Source organism: Rhamphochromis sp. 'chilingali' (assembly GCF_963969265.1).
Source record: "Rhamphochromis sp. 'chilingali' genome assembly, chromosome: 10".
NCBI lineage: Eukaryota > Metazoa > Chordata > Actinopteri > Cichliformes > Cichlidae > Rhamphochromis > Rhamphochromis sp. 'chilingali'.
In genome coordinates, this window is record NC_137937.1 from 34,585,321 (window position 1) to 34,605,811 (window position 20,491).

At 40.6% G+C, this 20,491-nt stretch overlaps 2 protein-coding genes across 4 annotated transcripts; both read left to right on the plus strand.

Annotated features, from left to right (window-relative positions):
* Window positions 1–449: 449 nt before the first annotated feature.
* LOC308403742 (natterin-3-like) lies at window positions 450–2,651 on the plus strand (the record flags this gene model as incomplete). The annotated part of the gene is made up of 2 exons (XM_080893433.1): window positions 450–564; window positions 1,561–2,651. 2 exons carry the CDS (start codon window positions 450–452, stop codon window positions 2,649–2,651), a joined length of 1,206 nt encoding a protein of 401 aa, XP_080749559.1.
* Window positions 2,652–3,204: 553 nt separating this feature from the next.
* ptrh1 (peptidyl-tRNA hydrolase 1 homolog) lies at window positions 3,205–10,906 on the plus strand. Of its 3 annotated transcripts, XM_080894576.1 has the most exons (6): window positions 3,205–3,518; window positions 3,597–3,682; window positions 4,641–4,860; window positions 6,002–6,101; window positions 8,896–8,941; window positions 10,408–10,905. In XM_080894576.1, the coding sequence occupies exons 1-6, from the start codon at window positions 3,488–3,490 to the stop codon at window positions 10,684–10,686; spliced, it is 762 nt and encodes a 253-aa protein (XP_080750702.1). In that variant the 5' UTR covers window positions 3,205–3,487; the 3' UTR covers window positions 10,687–10,905. The 3 variants fall into 3 exon arrangements, with proteins under 3 accessions (XP_080750702.1, XP_080750700.1, XP_080750701.1); XM_080894574.1 differs by having other exon boundaries at window positions 3,205–3,682; window positions 10,408–10,906; XM_080894575.1 differs by lacking the exons at window positions 8,896–8,941; window positions 10,408–10,905 and adding an exon at window positions 7,310–7,702 and having other exon boundaries at window positions 3,205–3,682; window positions 6,002–6,123.
* The last annotated feature ends 9,585 nt before the right edge of the window (window positions 10,907–20,491 follow it).

The following is a 20,491-nucleotide window of genomic DNA, read 5'->3' on the forward strand; positions in this document are numbered from 1 at the left end:
GAGTAATCAGCAAAGTGTTGCATATATTATGCATACAAATGTAAAAGTTTATAAATGCATCTTATTGTATAAAGTTCTCACGTCTATTTTCTGACTAAATATTTATATCAATAAACTAAAAGTCAAGTAATATAATTTTGATTGCCTCGGACATGAATAATAATTCTTTCAATGTATTCTGACTTGTCCCACGCAGATTACTGGTAAGTATTCCTCTATATCTGTTTAATTAAAAATAAGCAAAAAATTAATTGGATTAAATTTGACTCCTATTTTTAATAGTTTTCCATTTTTTTCCATTGATTTAAAACTGTGTTGACCACATGAGTTTTTTAATGGTTGTTTATTTTTAGCTTTTAGAAGTGTACATTTCCATGTTGCAGCGTTCGCGCACAGTGATTGCCAACTGATGATGACATACTACTGCTGGTGTTTCTTTGTGTGTCCAGATGAGGTGGTGTGTTGCTGTTCTCCTGGCAGTGCTGCAGCTGTGCAGCCCGGCGCTGCAGTCTGACCCGCTGCTCTACGTTTTCCAGCTGCAGGATAGGGAAGAAAAACCCAGCAGTCAGTCACATTATAATCCTACAGTTTATCACAGCATATTACTTTAATGACTACATGACTCCTCCCACTAGAAAAATAAGAACCGTATCTGAGCTCCAGTTCTAATCACTTGCACCTGTGATTTCAACACTCGAACTTGCACACAGCTGAATCATCTACTTCTGTGTCAGACTGATAAAACCTGTATGTCAAGGATCATCAGTGTTCGTGAGAGCAAAGTCTGCAGTTTGAAGACTTCTAACTTTTAAAAAATGCATTGCTTAAAAATGTGTTTTAAAATTTATTTAGGTTTTTCAGGGGAGAAGAAATTACACTGATAATTTAAAGTCTTAAAACTTAAATAAACTCATGTATCAAATATGACACACTGGGCATTAAGGGGTTAAAGCAAGGGAGATTTTTCTGGCCACACCAACCCTACTCAGCCTTCTTGGCAGATTTGGCTTTCTTTATTTTAGTTTTTTCTCATTTTGTTTCCCCCAAAATATATTCAAATGATGCAATTGGTCTTTTGGCTCTGTAGAACATGTCCAACTTGCATCCGAGATGTGTAAGTCCAGTTAGTCAGGCAGGGACTAAAAATAAGAAGAATGTTGGAAAAGGTTCAGAGGAAATAGCAACCAGGTTTAATCTAAGGGATTGCTTTGTAACACTTTTTCCCATCACCTCATGTATGGTGTTATGGTGTGTTAAGATTGTGAAGGTGCTGAATTTATATTAAGACCCTAACCCAATAACTGTCACTAGTGGATACACTTTCCTCCTCACGGTGCTTAAAAAAATAGGTATGAAACTACCTGATGTCAACAATGTTTCTTTCTGCTTAACACTTTGGTTGAAAGCAAGTGTCAGTCTTTCATTCAAACTCGATTCTGCTTTTTTTATTTTTTAAGAACACGTCTTAACAGTTTTGGTAGTAAATGTTTCAAATGAGTTGAAACTTTTGTTTGTCTAGAATAAATCCTACAGCCACTATCTTTCTATCTTGTCTTACAGAGCCATGGCTTAACCCCACCTTGGGAAATGTTGTTCCTTCCCGGGGAGCTCTCAGCCCCCCTAAAGTTGTAGAAACCTCAGAAACTGAGACGACTTCACACTCAAGCCCCATGTTTGGTGAACATGTCAACCTTAGGTGGGTCACATGGAGCGGTTCCCTCCCAAATGGCGCTGTTGCCATCTTCAACGGCTACACCGAACGTACCGACTATGTGTGCAAAGTCAACTGTGAGGCTGGTTTCTACACTCCCAGCAAAGGGAACTTCTGCCAGTACCCCTACGCTGACAAAGAGTATGCATCCTCCAAGTTCGAAGTCCTGGTTAACGTGGACCACTTTGAGTTCCTGCAGTGGGTTGAAGATTCATATGGCTCTGTTCCTGAGTATGCCATCAAAACCTGTCCCAACTCAGACATATATGTGGGTAAGAATAAGTATGGTCTTGGTAAAGTGGTGACCAAACATGAAGCCTTCTTCCTCCCCTGGGAGGGGGATGAGTACTGGTACAAAAACTACCAGGTGCTTGCTATCAACAGAGACAGCTACAGCCAGCACATCTCTCATGTGGAGTATGCCATTGACCAGATGGAGCTGTTCCACCATCCTCCAGAAGCCCTGAAGCTCACTAAGGTCACCAACCTGGAGTGCAGAAATGTGGAGAAGACAGTCACACTGGAGAAGACCAGCACAGTGGAGAAGAAATGGGACATCGGCAGGGAGACCCGCAATGGCTCTGTGTCCACCATGACAGCCAAAGTTCCTATCTTTGGTCCGGGTAATGTGGAGTTGTCCAAGGAGCAGACGGTGACCTTCTCAAAGGGGACCACCATTGTGGAGTCAATCAGTCACGCTGTCTCTGTGGAGCTGCTGGTCCCACCCAATCACTCCTGCACCGTGAGGATGGATGGCAGAAAGATGAAGGCTGACATCCCTTTCACCGGCCGGCTGAGCAGGACCAACCACAACGGAGACACCCACTGGACCTACATCACTGGCACCTATGACGGCGTGAGTGTTGGCGAAATCAATGCTGTAGTGGAACGGTGTCAGCCAGTGCCTGATGCTGTCCCCTGCTCCCCAGATCAAAACTGATGATGAGTCTGCTGATGCTTTGTTTTTCAAATAAAGCGCAATCAAAATTCAAGGTGAATCGTTGTTTTGCATTCTTTAATTTTTGGAGGATTTAAAAGAATTTTGACTCATCGAGCTCCAAAGCCCTACTGCTTATTTTGATATCTACACACTAATTTTAAACATGTAGCATGCATTACATTTTGCTGTTCATCCGTTGATGAAAAGTTTCCAAAAGTTCAAGTGAAAGGGAAATTGCCAGAAATTGGGAAACTACTGTGTTCCACCACAGCCACAGCCATTAAACACAACAACAAAAAGTAGTTCTAAATAGAGAAGATGAAGTAAAATAAAGTAAAATAAAATTCAGCTTGTACATAAAAACACATTTCGATAAATGTAATCAAAACTCGTTTAAATTCAATATTTATTGAAATGTAAATAGTGTTAAAAGGTTCATTGTTTGCTATTTTCAGTCAATAGACTTCCAAATTTGTGTTTGCTGTAATAATCAAGTCGCCGAGCTAGATGGCGCTGTGTCCCCACAGAGGAGAAAAAGTCTGTCCGCCATGTTTTCTTGCTAGCGCTCGTTGAGCGGTTGGTAGCATGACAGGAGGGCAAGAAAAGGTTACTTCACATTTTAAAGACTGGTAATAATTACGGAAATTCTTATGATTAATTACAAACAGATAATAAATATCTGACAAAGTTACAGTTCATATAGTGAACCCCAGACGAAATCGATGAATTGACAGAATCGACATGAATGCCCGAACAGGTACTGTTGCTTCATGACTGTAAATACATGTGGAAACGCCTGATTTCTTATTAACTGTCAAGAGAAGACAATCGGTTCTATGAGCCGAATGAAAAAGGGCTCAGTTTTAAGTAAGTTTTGCCAGTATTTGTTAAACTTTTTCAAGAAGTTGATTAACTTTCTAATGATGCGACGACTTTTGACGAGAGTCATAAACAGAGTTCTGCTGAGTGATCCGTTTTCACCTGCGATGATAATCGAAGCAGAAATACACAATCAAGGCCGCCGAAAGATGGTAAGTGTTAAACCTCGTAATCAGCTACATACTGTCTACTACACTCCAAGTTCTCGGGCAGCTGTATGTGTTTACTGCTATAGGTTTTGTAAGCCCCTAAAACCAGTCGTCAGATCTCGCCAAACTCCATTGAAAGATCTGAGAACTTAAAATTTTTGTAGGGTTTGTCATATTGTTCATCAACTTACTACATTTTCAAAACACTTACTGAGTTACTCAAACCCCCCTTTGTAATTTGGCGTAATTGTCCTTAAAGTAATTACTGGTTAATGTGGGGATAATTTTAGAAGGAAAATGCTTTCTGAGCCAGCTTGGGTCTTTCCTTATTGTTGTATTTTTTTCTATTTTATTTTAATCAGCATATCTAACAGTTTTATTTTAAAATGATGTCAGCTGTCCTCCCCTGTGTTAACTTGTCTTTGCCTTCATAGGCTTTTGTTAAAAATGAATGAAACCTCAATAAAGACCCTACAGTGTTTGCAGTTTGTAACATTACAATGTTGTCTATAGTTGTTTTTCCTGTTAACAGAGCTGTTACTGCTGCCAGTGTATCAGTACCATCAATACAAGGCAATGGCTGTATATTCTACGTGTCCAAAACACAAAATATCTCGTGTTTCTGTTGTTGTTGTTTTTCCCCCACTTAAAAACATGATCACTGCTCAGATGAAGCAAATACCAAATGAACGAAATTTACACTCAAGTTCAGTTATATCGCTGAAGTTTGTGTTAATGAGTTTTTGGTCATTTTTAAGTCTAAATCTAGAATCTCTCTGTGTTTGCATCTAGCTCCAGTTTAAAAAGCTTATTTACTCAGTTGCTTTTACTTTGTCTGAATATATGTGTAAATATGTATAAAAATGTAACAGTCTGCTTCCTTTGACTCAGACAGTCTTCTGTTCCTGTAGCTTCACTGCAGAGGTGTATGCCTTTAACTGTGTGTCTGCGTTTGCTTCAGGTGGTGGGGCTGGGTAATCCGGGGATGGAGGGTACCAGACACAGCGTTGGTATGACAGTACTTGGTGCTCTCGCTGCCCGGCTCGGTGTGGCAGACCGCTGGCGTGGCGACAAGTACGTGTCCAGTGAGGTCATTTTGTCAGAAGTCCAGCAAACGAATGTGGTGCTGCTTCGTCCCCGGCTGCTGATGAATGTCAATGGAGTATCAGTGGCCAAAGCAGGTGAGGTCATTTCTGTCTTTGTAAGTGATTTTCATTAAATAAATTAGGCTTTTTTTCTTTCTTATCATCAGCTGTGAAATGTGGCATGTCTCTGCACAAGCATACTGAGGTGGTTCAACCTCCGTCATCTGTCACTCAGGCAGCCAGAAACAATTCAAGCTGGAAATTTAACTCCATTGAGGTTCAACCTGTGTTATTCAGCCCTGTCACTATATCAGACTTCTGTCTATGTGATTGAAAACAATCAGTGAATTATATTATTGAATGTAAAGAAAATTTAGTCCATGAATTGGAGACTTGTACAATATTTTATGTAGAGAAGCAGCTGCTCAGTACATGCCTTGGATGGATTCTGAGAGTTCTGTCTACTCATTCCTGCTTTTATAATATCATAATTGTAGGAGCCATTTTTGTGTTGTTACCTTATGTGTAACATTTTTGTGTTTTCACAGGATGTTGTGTTTATGGGACTGTATAGACGTGTAATTAGCATCAGGTGTTGTTGGTCAGAAGAAGTGAACAGTTTGTGACCGCTGCGCTGTTGTGAGTTATGTTAAATGACGTTGGATACTAAGAGAACTGTTGAACAATAAATACAACCGATGGAATGCAATAAAGATGTTAAACAGACAAGATAAGTACGGCTCGAGTTATTGGACTAAGTCAAGTTTCATTCCTAACAGTGGCACCGCATGACCCCCACCATCGAACACCTCAGTGGCTTCAGGCGTAGGCTTAGCCTCTACAACAATAATAAAAATGTTCAATCTCACAGAAAACCAAAAAGACTCGACCACTTCACGCGGCCTTCATTGGACATCGCTTCTGCTGAGAGGAGTCTTGTGTTGATCTTCTGATTGTGTGCTCAGTTTGCTTTAGGCTGAATAAAGACTTTGACACATCTTCTTTATTTTACATGTGAGAACTTTGATTTTTATTATTATTATTTCAGACTTTTTGACAGTTTACAGGTGTACGTGATGTCTGTGTGTTTATTTTACTTGCACATTTATATGAACAGAAGGAAGCTCAGGTTCAAAGTGTTTAAGGGTTCTGTACTAGTAAAGTTTTGTTATCCTGCTATATTATTAGAAGCAACCAAACTAAGAAACTTTTTTTTTGTATGTTTTGATTTGTTTAGCTGCCAAATATGGCGTCAAGGCTGAAGATATCCTGCTGGTCCACGATGAACTGGACAAACCTCTGGGGAAAATCGCCATCAAACATGGAGGAAGCGCCAGGTGGGTCATCCTCTATCATAGTGTTAAGATAAGATAAGATAAGATAACCTTTATTAGTCCCACACGTGGGAAATTTGTTTTGTCACAGCAGGAAGTGGACAGTGCAAAAGTTATGAGGCAAAAATTAGAATACAATAAGAATAAATACAGTACACAACTGTACAGAATAGAATAAAATAAAATACTATATACAGTAGAATAAAATAAAATAAATATACAATAAGATAAAAATAGAATACAAATACAAATACTATATACAACTGAGTAAAAATACAACGATGACAGAAAGGATTATTGCACTTAGTATTATTGCATATGTATGGATGTGTGTGTTTGTTCAGTTAAAGTCTTTATTATGGAGTCTGACAGCAGTGGGGAGGAAAGACCTGCGAAATCTCTCCGTCCCACACCGTGGGTGCCGCAGTCTCCCACTGAAGGAGCTGCTCAGTGCTGTCACAGTCTGCTGCATGGGGTGGGAGATGTTGTCCATCAGGGATGACAGCTTAGCCGCCGTTCTCCTGTCACTCACCACCTCCACTGGGTCCAGAGGGCATCCTAGAACAGAGCTGGCCCTTCGGATCACCCTGTTCAGTCTCTTCCTGTCCCCAGCAGAGATGCTGCCGCCCCAGCAGACCACACCATAAAAGATAGCAGAAGCCACAACAGAGTCATAGAAGGTCTTCAGGAGTGGGCCCTCCACTCCAAACGACCTGAGTCTCCGCAGCAGGTACAGCCTGCTCTGCCCTTTCCTGTAGAGGGCGTCTGAGTTATGAGTCCAGTCCAGTCTATTGTTCAGATGAACACCAAGGTACCTGTAGCTGTCCACAGCCTCAATGTCCATACCTTGGATGTTCAGTGGTTGCAGTGGAGAATGCTTGTGCCTGCGGAAGTCTACCACCAGTTCCTTGGTTTTACTGGCGTTGATCTGGAGGTAGTTCAGCTGGCACCAGTCCACAAAGTCTTGGGTCAGACCTCTGTACTCCTTGTCGTCCCCATCAGTGATGAGGCCGACTATTGCAGAGTCATCAGAGAACTTCTGCAGGAAGCACTGGGTGGAATTGTGGGAGAAGTCTGCAGTGTAGATGGTGAAGAGGAACGGAGCCAGAACCGTTCCCTGTGGGGCCCCCGTACTGCAGACGACCCTGTCCGACACACAGCCCTGAGTCCTCACATACTGTGGTCGGTCGGTGAGGTAGTCCAGGATCCAGGTAGGGTCTTGGATTGCTTCGGACTCGCCGCGATCTGTTTACATCACCAACAGTATTCATTATCTTAAGCGATGTATTGACAGTGGTGAGGGAAAGCAGTCACTAAAGTATCGTCAGGGTACATTTAACATTAACTTTAAGGCCAATAAACAAATATACTTCTGCGTGGAAGTGCAAGTGCGGCTTTTAAACTGCATTTGCACTCATTCGTCCAAACTTTCAGGCTGGAAAGTTTCTGTCTTTGTGGGGGAAAAAACAACAGCAACAAGGCTCCACTATATTTTAAAGACCTGACAGTGTCTTGTCCCAGTAGAGCACTTCTCTCTCACACTGCAGGTTTACTTTAGAGCTTCCAAAAGTAGAATAGGAGGCAAAGCCTTCAGCTTTCAGGCTCTTTTTTGGGTTGTATGGAAGCCCCAAACGCAATTTCATTGTTCTTGACAATGACAATAAATAAATAAATACTTAAAAAATAAAATAAATACTTCTTCTGTGTAATCAGCTCCAGTTTGGGTTCAGGAGACAGACAGCCTCGCTACTTTTGAAACTAGGCTGAAAACTTCACTTGAAACTTATTTTTTAATCAAACCTGGATCAGATGGAGGGATCAGGTGACCTCAAAGCATCCATTAGTGATGCTGCTATAGTCTCAGGTTGTTCAGGGACTTCCCATGATGTGCTCAGCACTTCTCTCCACCCCCTTTATTCACTCCCTGTGTGTTTATGCGTCACCACTGCAAGTCATTAACTCGAGTCTTCTTTCCTATGCAATTTGTGTTTGTCCTTATTCTCTCTATACTCTCCTTTTTTCCACTTCTCTTTTATCTGTTCTCTCTAATATTTTAGGGTCTTTACCTTTCACTATTAAGCAATTTGAAGCAACTGCTGTTGGGAATTGTCTTTGTGCACATAAAATTGAATTCTCAACACCTCAGTGTTCAAACTTGGAGCATGTGTGAGCTGCCTGAGCTCTGCCTGCTGTAAACCTTGGTGTCTTCCCGATGTCGAGACGAGAAGACAGAAGCAGCACAACCAGAAATAACAGCGAAATGAGGCCTGTATTTTAAAACCAACAAACTTCTAATCAGCACACACAGCTTCTCTCTTGGGCCTTAGTCATTCTGGTTCGTCTCTTGTCTCTTTTCTTCCTCCTGCTACTATTTTTGCTCTTGATTGCGCTGTTGTGATGAAGCCTCCCCGAGCTCTTCAGACTCTTATGCCTGACTCTCATAATGTTGCAAATGGTCTGTTTTTATTAATTTTATGCCATGACGCTTGTTGTATCTCATTAACTGTTTTGTCATTTTACTTACTAACAATAAGAATGGTGTTCAGTTAACAGGCGTCCCCTCTCAGTACGTTTCTCACTGCTACTCAGAACAAGCTGGATAAAGCAGTTTAATCCTGCTTGAAAAGCTACGTTAGGCATTCCAGCCGTGTATAACCAGATGGTGATTTATGAAAATTTAATGTAATGCAAGAAACTGCAACTGGTGCATCTGGTATCCTGAAGATGGACAACAAAACCAAAGAAGAAAAGAGGTTGTCAGATTGATAAAATAAATGTCGCTTCTCCTTCCCCACAGAGGTCATAATGGAGTCCGCTCCTGTGTGGACTGTCTTCAGACTGATGTAAGTCACTGCTCTGTGTGTGTGTGTGTGTGTGTGTGTGTGTGTGTGTGTGTGTGTGTGTGTGTGTGTGTGTGTGTGTGTACTATCACACTGAATTCTGCTCTTTTTTTTTTATTTTAATGTCAGATTTATACTGAGAAACGTTTCGTCACTCATCCAAGTGGCTTCTTCAGTCTCAGCTGACTGCAGGTTTCCCCAAACGTATAAACAGTACATTTGCATAATGACTGAAACCAGTCCACTGAGGGAACAATGGGCTGGGAGGTCAGTTAGCTGAGACTGAAGAAGTCACTTGGATGAGTGACGAAACATTTCTCCCACTACGCTACGTCCAGATGAACAGAATCAACTTTTGGAGATTTACTTTCCTGGATGATTGAGCATGCATCAAGACGAAACTGTTAACATAGTTTGCCGGTCACTTAATATCCATATGCAAAAGTCCTGAGCCGCCCCTCATTTGTTTATACTTTGCTAGGAAAATGGGAAATAGATGTAACGATTTATTGAAACATGCAAACATACATGGAAGTGCAGTTTTTAGTTCTAGCAGGCTGGTATGACCACCATCATTCTTATTCAACACATTCTGAACTCTGTGAGCAGCTTTCTTGTAATTTACTTAAATAGTCTTCAGGAATAGTTCTCCAGGCTCTTTGGATGTTTCTGCATTTTGTTACAATCTCTGTTAAGATGATCCCACACTGCTTCAATAATGTTGAGGTCCAGGCTCTGATGAAGCCAGTCCATGACTGGTAGTGCTCCACTGTGTTTTTCTATCCATGTATGCTTTAACTACACTGGCAGTGTGTTTGGGATAAGTGCATCAAGGGACAGGTGCATGCATCAAGATGTGTTTGGGATCATTTAATGCTTAAATATGAAGCCATTGCCAATCAGATGCTTTCCAGATGGTATTGCATTGTAACATTTTGCACTTCATTATGTTTATGACTTATTCCGTTTTGACATGATCCCTAACAGCACTCGCTGCTGTACCTCTTTCTCGACCTCCTCTGTACATATTGATGACAGTTTGAATCATGACGCTTCCTCAAACAGTAGATGGATCAGCTGCAGGTCTTTTCTGGATTTTTTTCCCCACAGTTTCTTGGGAACCTGACTTTCAGATATCTAGAGCAGATCATCTACTGTAGATATTATTTAGGCATGCTACTCAGCAAAAGAAAAGATATTGCTCAGGTAAAAGGACTGGACTGAAAAAGTAAAAAAAATAGGCCGTGTCCTAAGAAAAAGTTTGAAAACCCTTCTGAAAGGTGGAGAACTATTTCTCAAGCTTTAAAAATTGAGGTGTAGAGACTTTAGTATTTTACTGTAGTCAAATGCACATAGACATATACTCAACCAAATCTAAAATAGTAGCAAATAACAATTAGATGAAGATATGTGTTTACAGCTTAAAAACATGTACATTGTTTAACACCAGGATCTTTTGTCTCCTGCAGGTGATGCCTAGACTTCGGATCGGGATTGGCCGCCCGACAGGGAAAACGTCTGTCGACCGTCATGTTCTGGGCAGATTCACCACAGAGGAACAAAAACTCCTGGATTCTGTTTTGGTCCAGAGTGTGGACCTCCTCCTTTCCCAGCTTTCCCAGCAGGACTCACAACAGGACTCCCCGCTCCCCTCCTCACCAGCAGGGGGCAGACAAGCTGCACAGAAGAGAAACGAGAGGGCCCGCTCAGGCTCACCAGCTGAGGACTCTGCAGCAGCTCAGAGCTGAAGCTGAAACCTGAACTCTGTTATCACACATAGAACTGCCTCAAAGAGAAAACATGAACCACTTTATCTGTATTTATTCACTTAAAGGTGATGTTGTTACATGAAAAGTCTCAGAGAACAAGAGGAGAACCGAGAAATCTTGTTGTCTTCAGGTTTGTTCCCTACACGATGAACCAGTTTTTTTTATTCACTTCGCTGAAAAGCCGGAAGTGAAGCCAGAAGCTTGGCTCAGTCTGTAGCAGAGGACAGTCTGTCTGTGAGATATGAAAATAAATCGTTATTAAACTAAATAAATTTGATTATCTGATTTTCATGCACATTAAGAGCAGTTGAGCATTTATTTACATTAAAAACATTTAAAATCTGCAAACTATAGACTCTCTGACACCAGTACTACTATACTAATACTAATAATACCTGCCCTGACCGACTAATTCTAATAAACTCACTGACCACTTCATGAGCTTCACCGTGCTCATACAGGTCTGGACTCCCTTTTGCCTTCAGAGCTCCCTTAATTCTACCTGGCACAGATTTAACAAGCTGCTGGAAACAGTCCTCAGAGATTTTGGTCCATGTTGACACGATAGCATCACACAGATGCTGCAGATTTGTTGACTGCACATCCATGATGTGCATCTCAAAGGTGCTCTATTGGATTGAGATCTGAGATCTGTTGAAGCTGTTAAAGTACAGTAAAGCCATGATATGTTCAAGAAGTTTGAGACGATTTGAGCTTCATGGTGTGTTTTCCTGCTGGAAGAGGCCCCTCTGATCATAAAGTGATGGACGTGGTCAACAACAATAGGTGGGCTGTGGCTTTAAAGTAATCCTCAGCTGGTAATAAGGGGCCCAAAGCGTGCCAAAAAATATTTATAATATGAATATGTCCTCACAAAGATAGCCAAACTAACATGCATGTATCTGTGTGAGAGTCCTACACACAGAGTGGAGCAGGCGGTCACTATGCTGGTAATAGAAAACAATTTTGAGCCAAACCACCACCCTAATCCTACCGCACTCACTCTGATTCACAGCAGTTCACTCATAGTTGCAGACACACTGACATATCTAAAAATATTCAATTTACCTCCCACAAGTGACGCATACAATATATGAAATACTCTTCTTAATATGTGATGGGATGCTAACAACAGTTTATTATACTTTGCACTCTGCATTTGCACTTTCTTCTTGCAGTCGGTCAAAGGTCAAAGTCTCTGAGCCTTCAGTCGTGTGTTATTGATTTTTTTGTTCTTTATTTGATGATCATGTTCTTTAAGTTAGAGGCTTCCTGGGTGTTTTTTATTCGTGAGCAATGTCAGTAGAAGGAGCTGAACCGCTCTAAAACAAAGACTTGTTGAAGCTCATCTTCTCTTTTTTTGTATCTGAGAGTCCACATGTGACTCTGCCCCCGACATACGGTTCTCCTCTCCAGCTCGTCCTCCCTGTTGTGGCTCTTTTGGCCAAAAACATATTGATTTCCTCTTCCGATTGTCCCACTAATTGCGCCTCTTCATCAATTATGTGTCTTTAATGAGTTGCATCCCGTCAAGAGGTGCGCTGCATTCTCACACTGCTGAGAATGCCAGAGGAAGGTTAGCGGAGGAATGGAGGGTTCGGCGGGGGAGGTGGCGTACAAAAAAAGGGCAGAAAACAGCGGAAAGAGGCTGACGAGCCGCTGAATGAGGGAAATCAATACAAAGGAGGCCAGTAGATTGCGATGGAGGGCAGAAGAAGAAAGGCAGGCGAGAAACAAAAGGGGGCAAACATTGTTTAGACCCAGATTTTTGAGGCCTTCTGTCCTGCTGTAGCTCAGAGGTACAATAGCTGTAGGGACACACTTGTGGACATGAGGGAGAAAAAGGGGGGAGCTCAAAGGAAACTTCTATGACACCCCCCAGCACACACACACACGAACACCCTTCGCCCTCCTAAACCCCCCATCTTTCTCTGCTGTGACCCCGTTGAGCCACCTTTTGCTTCCATCAGGCCACTTTCCCAGCCCTTCCTCTCTGGTCAGCTTTATGAGGCCTTACCAGCAGCTTCAGTAACTTTTCTTCTGTGTGGGTCAAAGGTCAAAAGCAGGCTGAACACCCAACCTTTAGAGAAAAAAAATAAATTTATTCAAGAACAGCCCTCAAACCCTCCCCCTGCGCTCTATTCCCTGGAATAGCAGCCCAGTGGGGGGTCTTCCCTCTAACTCTGAAGTAGCACAAAACGAGCCCTCGGACTCCGCTGGCAGTGGGAATTTAGATAATTTAGCTTATTAAGCAGAGCTATGTTAATGGTATGTATATGTTTAATCAATGATACTTTATATTTGGCCCTTTAGAACATCATTTTCCACACTTGAATAAAAGTTGGTCCTCACTTGGTGACCCTACTCCCGACTTTTCCCAAAGCTTGACCAAAGACTTATATTTCTGAGTGAAATGTCTCAACTTTAATGGATTATTTCGCACATTTCTAGCTCCATGTTTTTATACTTTGACTCTACCAGGGCAGCTCAGGGCAATTCAGAGTTCAAAATAATCCTTATTCATCTTACATTGGGAAGTGCTGCAGCCCCTCAGTTTATCCCTAATGTGAAATAAGCTGTTGGGGGTCCTCTTTCTTTAAGGTGATCCTGCCTTTAAACTAGCTTCCTTCTGATTGGTTTCAGGAGGTTTGAAACGCAGGTAGGTGGGGCTTCCTGTCTTTATGACAGCATACTGATCCAAATGTAGGAAAAAACTCCTTGAAACTAAGTGTCTGAAGCCTGAACTTTTGGGATAACAGGGATTGTCTTTACATGCAGTGACCTCATAATATGATTATCTGAACCTTTAGGAATGTTAAAGGATAAGGCCTGAACCTCCATTTTAGCAGAGTAGACTTCCCTGGAAAAGCACAACAAGTCTTTGATGAGTTTTGATTAGGCAGAAGTGTGGGGACAGCAGCTTATTGAACTTGAGGATGTTTTTTCAGTGGGATAAACAAAATCAAGAACTATCCTCAGAGTATTCTTGGGTTTTTCAAGTTAAATCTAAAACCACTAAACTAATGTCTTAGCTCTGACTCAGCTTAGAGGTTCATAACGTACATACAGTGTCAATGATCACGTACTTCCATACTTTGAATATGTACTTTGACTCTGTAAATGTTGTCATGCTATAAAAACAAAGCTACAATAACTATTATCAGAGAGAGAGAGAGAGAGAGATGCCTCTTTAATGACGCAAGTTTGAATTTATTTTGGATTTTCTCTAATACACACAAGGTCAAAAGTATACATAAAGGCTCAAATACATACACTCACTTAAATCTTTTAATAAGTGGGGCTAAAGCTTCTTCTAAGTTGACAAGGCCTAACCTAACTTCTCTTTAGTAATCATGATTGACTATAGCTGGTAGTTTTTCTTTCTGAACTCATCGGATTGATCATTGTTCAAAGCAGTGGGAAAGTCCAAGAATAGTAGAGTTGCACAATTTTACCTAAGTACAAGTTATTCTAATATGTCGCCCCTTTGCCAGCGTCTGGAACAACACCCAAAATGTCACCAGTGCAGTCCAGAAGATAATTGATTAGGATGTTCAAGAACAAACCCAGAAGCCACCAAGACTCAAGCCTGCCATGAATTGAAAGTGCTGGAACACCAGGTTGCTGGCAGAGAAAGAAGCTTCTGCTCAATGACTGACATGTTCAAGCTTGACTGAAATTTTCTGCAAGCCAAATGCCTTCTGGAGAAAAAGGTTTTATGGTGAAACGAGACAAAGCTGTCCGATAACTTCATGAGTCTTTGGACAGCCTATAATGTAAACTACATAAGTGGCCAACATCATTGTTGGAATTTATGCTGTGGTGGTACAATATGTGCAGTTGTGGCAAACGCGCTCCTGTGAAGTCCTCCAAAATCCTAATTGTGCATCTTTGGAAGATAAATCCTGTTCCATAAATGCAATTACATCAAGTCAGTGCAGTCCACAATACTGTGACTGGTCTGATTGTTCCTGTGAACTTTTTCTGTGCTACTTTTTGGCGGCAGTATTGTGTACAAAATATGTACAAATATATTTGCCCCCCCTCATCTACATCCTAACTTACAACGTAACCAGAAACCCCTCTTAACCGTACACAACATTTTACGCCATTCATGTTGTAATGGGCTGGGTGGACCCAACATGTAGTTAAATTTCTCGGGAGGTGCACGTCAAGTTACATTGAAGGTTAAGGTAGGGTTTAGAGCTGTTTCCGGTTACGTCATAAGTTACAACGTAGATCTCCCAAAGCATAATTAAGCCGTTACTCCTTAAGTTGCGATGTAGGGTTTCAGAGGAGTTTGCACCTATGTAGCTACGGCACAGATTTCCCGCTGCAGTAACAGTAAAGGTGAGGCTTGTAAACCTAAGAATTCTATTTTTGTTGTTGTTTTTCTGACTGGTGCCAATATTTTTTTTTTTACAGCTGAAATTTTGTTAACCTATTTAAAATTATATTCTTACAATGCTGTACTGAGTTATGATGATAGTATGGCTGAGAATACCTTCATGATTTCCTAAATATATCCTTTATATATCCTAAGGGACTCACTGTGGTGCTAAATAGTAAGCTAACAGCGACCTTAGTGTGTTTTATCTCTTCATTTATTACTGTAATGTTACAGCAGGGACATGTGCTGCATCTGAGGTCCTTCAGTATCACTACAGTTTCTTTTTTTTTTCTTCCATCATCACAGAATAGACTGAAGCCATCCTGGTTTCCCATGGCAGTTCAGCGTGTTACAGTGAATCCAGGCCCATTGGGGACCCCTTTCTCATTCGCCTCTTTCCGATGAGCAAGCATTAATAACGCGTCCTTTTCTCCTTTCATAGCCATAATCTCCAGTGATCTCAGGCCTCCCGCACTAAATTATTCTTACAGGCCCATGAAAAGGCAGCAGCGGGGCCCTTTAAGAGGCAAATGAGCATCCAACGTGCAAAGATGTTCCCAGCAACGGAAATGTTAACTCACCGTATAGAGCAGAGCAGGGCAGAGGGAAACCACTGGCATGTCTGATGAGAAGGGATGGAAACATTTGCCATCGCCCTGAAGGCAAAGCCTGCTGGGTAATTTATCCTTTAACCCCTTGTCTAACTGTTTACATTTGGCTTTAAGCTGATGGGTTTATTTAGAGCAGTGCTCAAGGAGTGCAACCGTAGAATAAAAAGAATGTTGACTCCACAATGTAGGATTTATTTCAAGCTTTCAGACCACCATGAAAAACCAAATGTCAACCATGACCGATGCCAATATTTAGATATACTTTGGATTTCACACACAGCCGTACATTTCTAAGCATTTCTCTCATTTTGTATAATTCTGCACCAAGTGATTTTTGTTTGTAGTGCAGTAGGTAGTAACACTTTCAAAGTAAAATACAATTTATAATCATATTGTTTCCAAAATCCTTAACATACTGTAGTTGCCACATTCAGATATTTTAGAACTATAGAAATATTTTGGTAAATGTGTAAAATACACAGCTTTGCACATAATTTTTGCCAGAATATCTTTCTTTTTCTTTAAAAGACATCATTTCATAACAGAGACAGCTGAAACAAGTATTTACACTGTCATTTTTCAAATAAAATAACACATATGCTATATTATTACTGTTAAACCAGATATAAGAGGTTTCTCTTAGATGGCCCTCAAGGTTTCAGTATAGGAAAGGGCGCCTCTTCTGCTAATTTCCAGCTTCGATATATTTAATCTTGCATTATACAAAAGTGCTTGAGTGATCCAGACCTCTATCTATGTTCGGTTGGGCACTGGAGCAGCCCCTCAGTTAATAGTCTGTCTAAAACGAGCTCTTTTACCCCCCCTCCCTGTGAGACAACTTTAATCTGACTGGTTGCCCCTCATAAAGAGAAAGTTTGAATAGCAGGTGGGTGGGGCTTCCCTGCTTCAGATGACCATATTAGGGATGTCTCTTTTAATGACATCATACAGATCCAAGTGTTGAAAAAAAAAGTCTCACAAATTCAGCCTGTTAGAACCGTCTGAAACCTGAGCTTTGTTCTTATAAGATTAATGGTTGACTGACTTCATCGTTTGAAACTTTGGCCATGTTTAATTTAAACATTCACCATGGAAACAATGTATAAATACAACTGAAGGTAAGGATTAAGTGATCATGTATCAACCCTGCGCTCATTGAAGTTCTCATCTTTTTAACGTGCTATATCAGTCATTGAAAGCTGAGTCTTGGGCCAACTAAGATTTAAGAGTGGACATTAAGCTTAGTTTCGGGAGATTTTCATAGCACATAATCTAAACCATGTAGAAACATTGTAATGATCAACCTCATGTTGTGGATGGACTTCTTTTAGATGTTTTCTTTGCAGATGTTTGATACATTCATCTCTTTTAAGACCTGAGGGAACAATTTAACCCTCACATTTTCCCCATACTAAAGTGTTTAATTAGCCTAACCTTAGTACTAGCTATATCGTTATATGTCAGCCAGCCCATTTCACTAACCTCGTCAAGCCTCTATGGCATTTAATTTTTCTTCTTTGTTTGTGTACAAAATTATAGCAATTAAATGGCAAAACATAAGGAGTTATATTAGAGGAAACAAAAAGGGTTGTTTCTGCCACTGTAAAAAAAAAAAAAAAAATCGGATCAAAATTTCAAGTTATTTCCTCAATTTTGAGCTATTGTCCCAGATGTTAGTGAGTAAACTGTTTGACCTCAAAAAACTTTTGAGATTTTTTATTTTTATTTTCTGGTAGTGCAAACAAGCTCTCTTGGTAATGTGATTTTTATCATTTAAAATAGCTACCAAACTGAGAGTTTGTGATTTGTCTGTGAGTTTTACTTTTATGATTGTTCACTACCATAAACTGTGAATATGTTCACAGCTGCTGACAATAAAGTAATTGCACACTTATATCAGTAGATATATGAGGAAAAGTGTTCCTTGATGGGTTAACAGTGATCAAAACAGGAAAGTTTACATTGTTATTAATTATTATTTTCAAAATCTAAACAAAGGTCATTTTTAAATTTTTTTTTTAATTAAATTTTACATTTCTCTTTAACTTTAATATGGTAAGTTTATTTATATATACTTTACTATAAGTTGGATTAAGGATAAAATTTAACAAAAACCTCTGTTTATGTTTTCTTAATAATCTGATGATAAATTGGAGAGAGTTCTTTATGGATTAACCAAAAGCTTAACCACAAAATATTAATTTGCGTCAATTAATTTTTTTAAGGTGTTAGGTCTGCAACACAAACATGGCTCAAAGTGTGTTTATTATTTGACTTAAAAAAATTATGATTCATTAGCAGGAATAGATTTTTATGCTTATGTTGACTTACAAGGTCAAAAAGGCTTTTACTTGTTTTTTTATTTGTTTTGTTTTGTTTTTTGTGGGCAAACATAGAAAAGCTGTAGGAAAGTTTAGTTTTCATGATCCACAGCTCATATTACAACATCTGTTCTGTCACGTGATAGAAAAAAAGACGCATTTTTTGCATTTTTACAGGTTGTTGACCACCTTTAAATCCTTCTTTAATCTTTATTTACTAATGAATTAATTTTAATTTGTCTTGTACAAAGCTCCATCTTCCCAGTCAGATGGAGAGACCCAGAAGAGAATTTCATTAGCTTTTAGCTTAGCATGATTACTGAGATAAGGTGGGAAATTCTATAACTGCTCGCTGATCGTGGTTTCTTTCATGCTCCTAGTTAAATTAATGAACAGCTAGAATCTAGAATTTACATGCTAATAAATGTACAGTTTTATAATTTACATGATTTCTTTCTTAATTAAAATATTTTCCAAGCACATACATAACAGACATATTCAAAAATGTAATTATTACAACCAACGAAAGTTTCTCTATATTTTTAATTATATATTTTAATTAAGACTCACTTTCACAGGCTCCTGTGATTGGAACCAGCAGCATTTCTTCTTTAAATGTTGTTTCTAACTTTCAAGCTCAACAAAAAAATTTGATCTGCTTCAGGACAGAAATAAAGAATATAATAAAGAATGAATAAAGACCTTTTCTTTAAAATAGGGAGCATTTTACGGGTAAAAAAAAAAAACACTGGCTGTTTATGATGCACAAGTTTCCTTAAAAAAAAATCTCTTTGCTTGAGGTCACTGTGATTTTATGTCCCCCTCTTTGTTTGTTGTTGTTATTGTTGTTGTTTTCCCACCATCACATCATCAGCGAGGGAAGTCTCTGCAAGCTCCAACTATCTTAGCAAAAAGGAAAACGTCATGCACACACAGTGTGTGTGTGTATGTGCGTGCGTGTGTGTGACAGAGAGAGAGAGTTACAGTGCAGTGTTTGTGTAGGAGGGTTAACAGTGTTTTGATTGTAATTAGGAAAGAAGAAAAAGCTGAAAAAGAGAGAGAGAAAGGGGGAAAATGAGACCGTTGTTTCTTTAAGAGGTTTGCTCCTTCATTGGCAGCTGCTCTCTCTCTCTCTCTCTCTCTCTCTCTCTCTCTCTCAGTGCAGATTCATTACTTCTTCTTCTTCTTCTTCTCCTCCTCGGGGCACAATGGGCATTTATCATCACCCCCGCGGTGCGTGTGTATGTGTTTATTCAAATCTCTGTACCAAGAGCGGAGCGGCCCCACTCCGGAGCTCTCTCTCGGTGACACGGACGCACGGGGGCTCATTGTTGGAGGAGCCCCAGAAAAAGCCCACCAAATCGGCCAGTAGGAGAGAATGAGGAGGATGAAGAGGAGGAGGAGAGCAGCAGCGACAGAAGGAGTCGGGAGTCAGCAGCTGCGGTGCTGTTGATGGTAGCGGCATGCTGTCCACTCGCACGCCGTCTCTCCATGCGACCATCCGGGGGAGCGTCCAGCTTCGCTGTCCGTCTCTTTGCTTCCATTTCCAGCATCTTTTTCTCTCTTTTTCTCTCCGTGCTGCTGGAGTAGCCTGCTGCTTCCAATTCGCTCTCCTGGAACTACACGCGGAGGAGCAGGTGCATCATGCAACCTGCGTGTCATTTGTCCTTTTTCTTTTCAGGGGAAAAAAGATGAAAAAGAGGTAGATGGTAGTTTCATCTTTTCTTTTCTTTTCTTCTAGCTTTTTTTTTTTTTCTTTTTCGGGGGGTAATGGGGGGGGGGGGGCGACAAGGGGAAAGGAAGGATGGTAGGATGGAGGAGAGATGCGTCTTAACAGGTGCAGATATGGCGGAGAGGAGGGTTTTTTTTTTTTTTTTTTGGGCACAAAACTGCTTTGATTCCCGGATTCCTCCTTTGGTCAGCAGATGAGTTCGTGTCTGGGTTTGGTGTTTGTGAATGGAGGGAGATTTCCTTTTTCCCGCTCCATCAGCTGCTGTTTTGGGAGATTTTATTTTGGAGAGTGGCTAATTAACGGCTGTAATTGGATAATGTGGCTTTATGTGGCGCTGCTGTTGACCTCACTTTGAGCTCAGATTGAATCGTGATGAAGGAGAGTCACTTGTAAACACCTGAACCCCCTCCTTTAAAGCCTCTCTCTCCCTCACGAGCGTCTCAGTTTGGCTCCTTTTCCTTTTTCTGGTTCATTTATTTGTCTTATTTTGAGCTCTAGCTGCTGATTGTCCAAACGCAATTCTTGTGAAATTTCAAATCCAACCCGAGAATTGTGCCTGGACATCTGTTGCTGGACGCTCCTGCACCTCCTGCTCCTCCTTCACCAGGATAAAGTCTGTTTTTTCCCTCCTCTGCATGTTCCTCGTTTGGTTTTTCTTTTAAAAGCATGATCACGTTTAACGCGTTTGTTTCCATTTTGATGTGTGCTGAGGGATTTCTATCAGAGGACC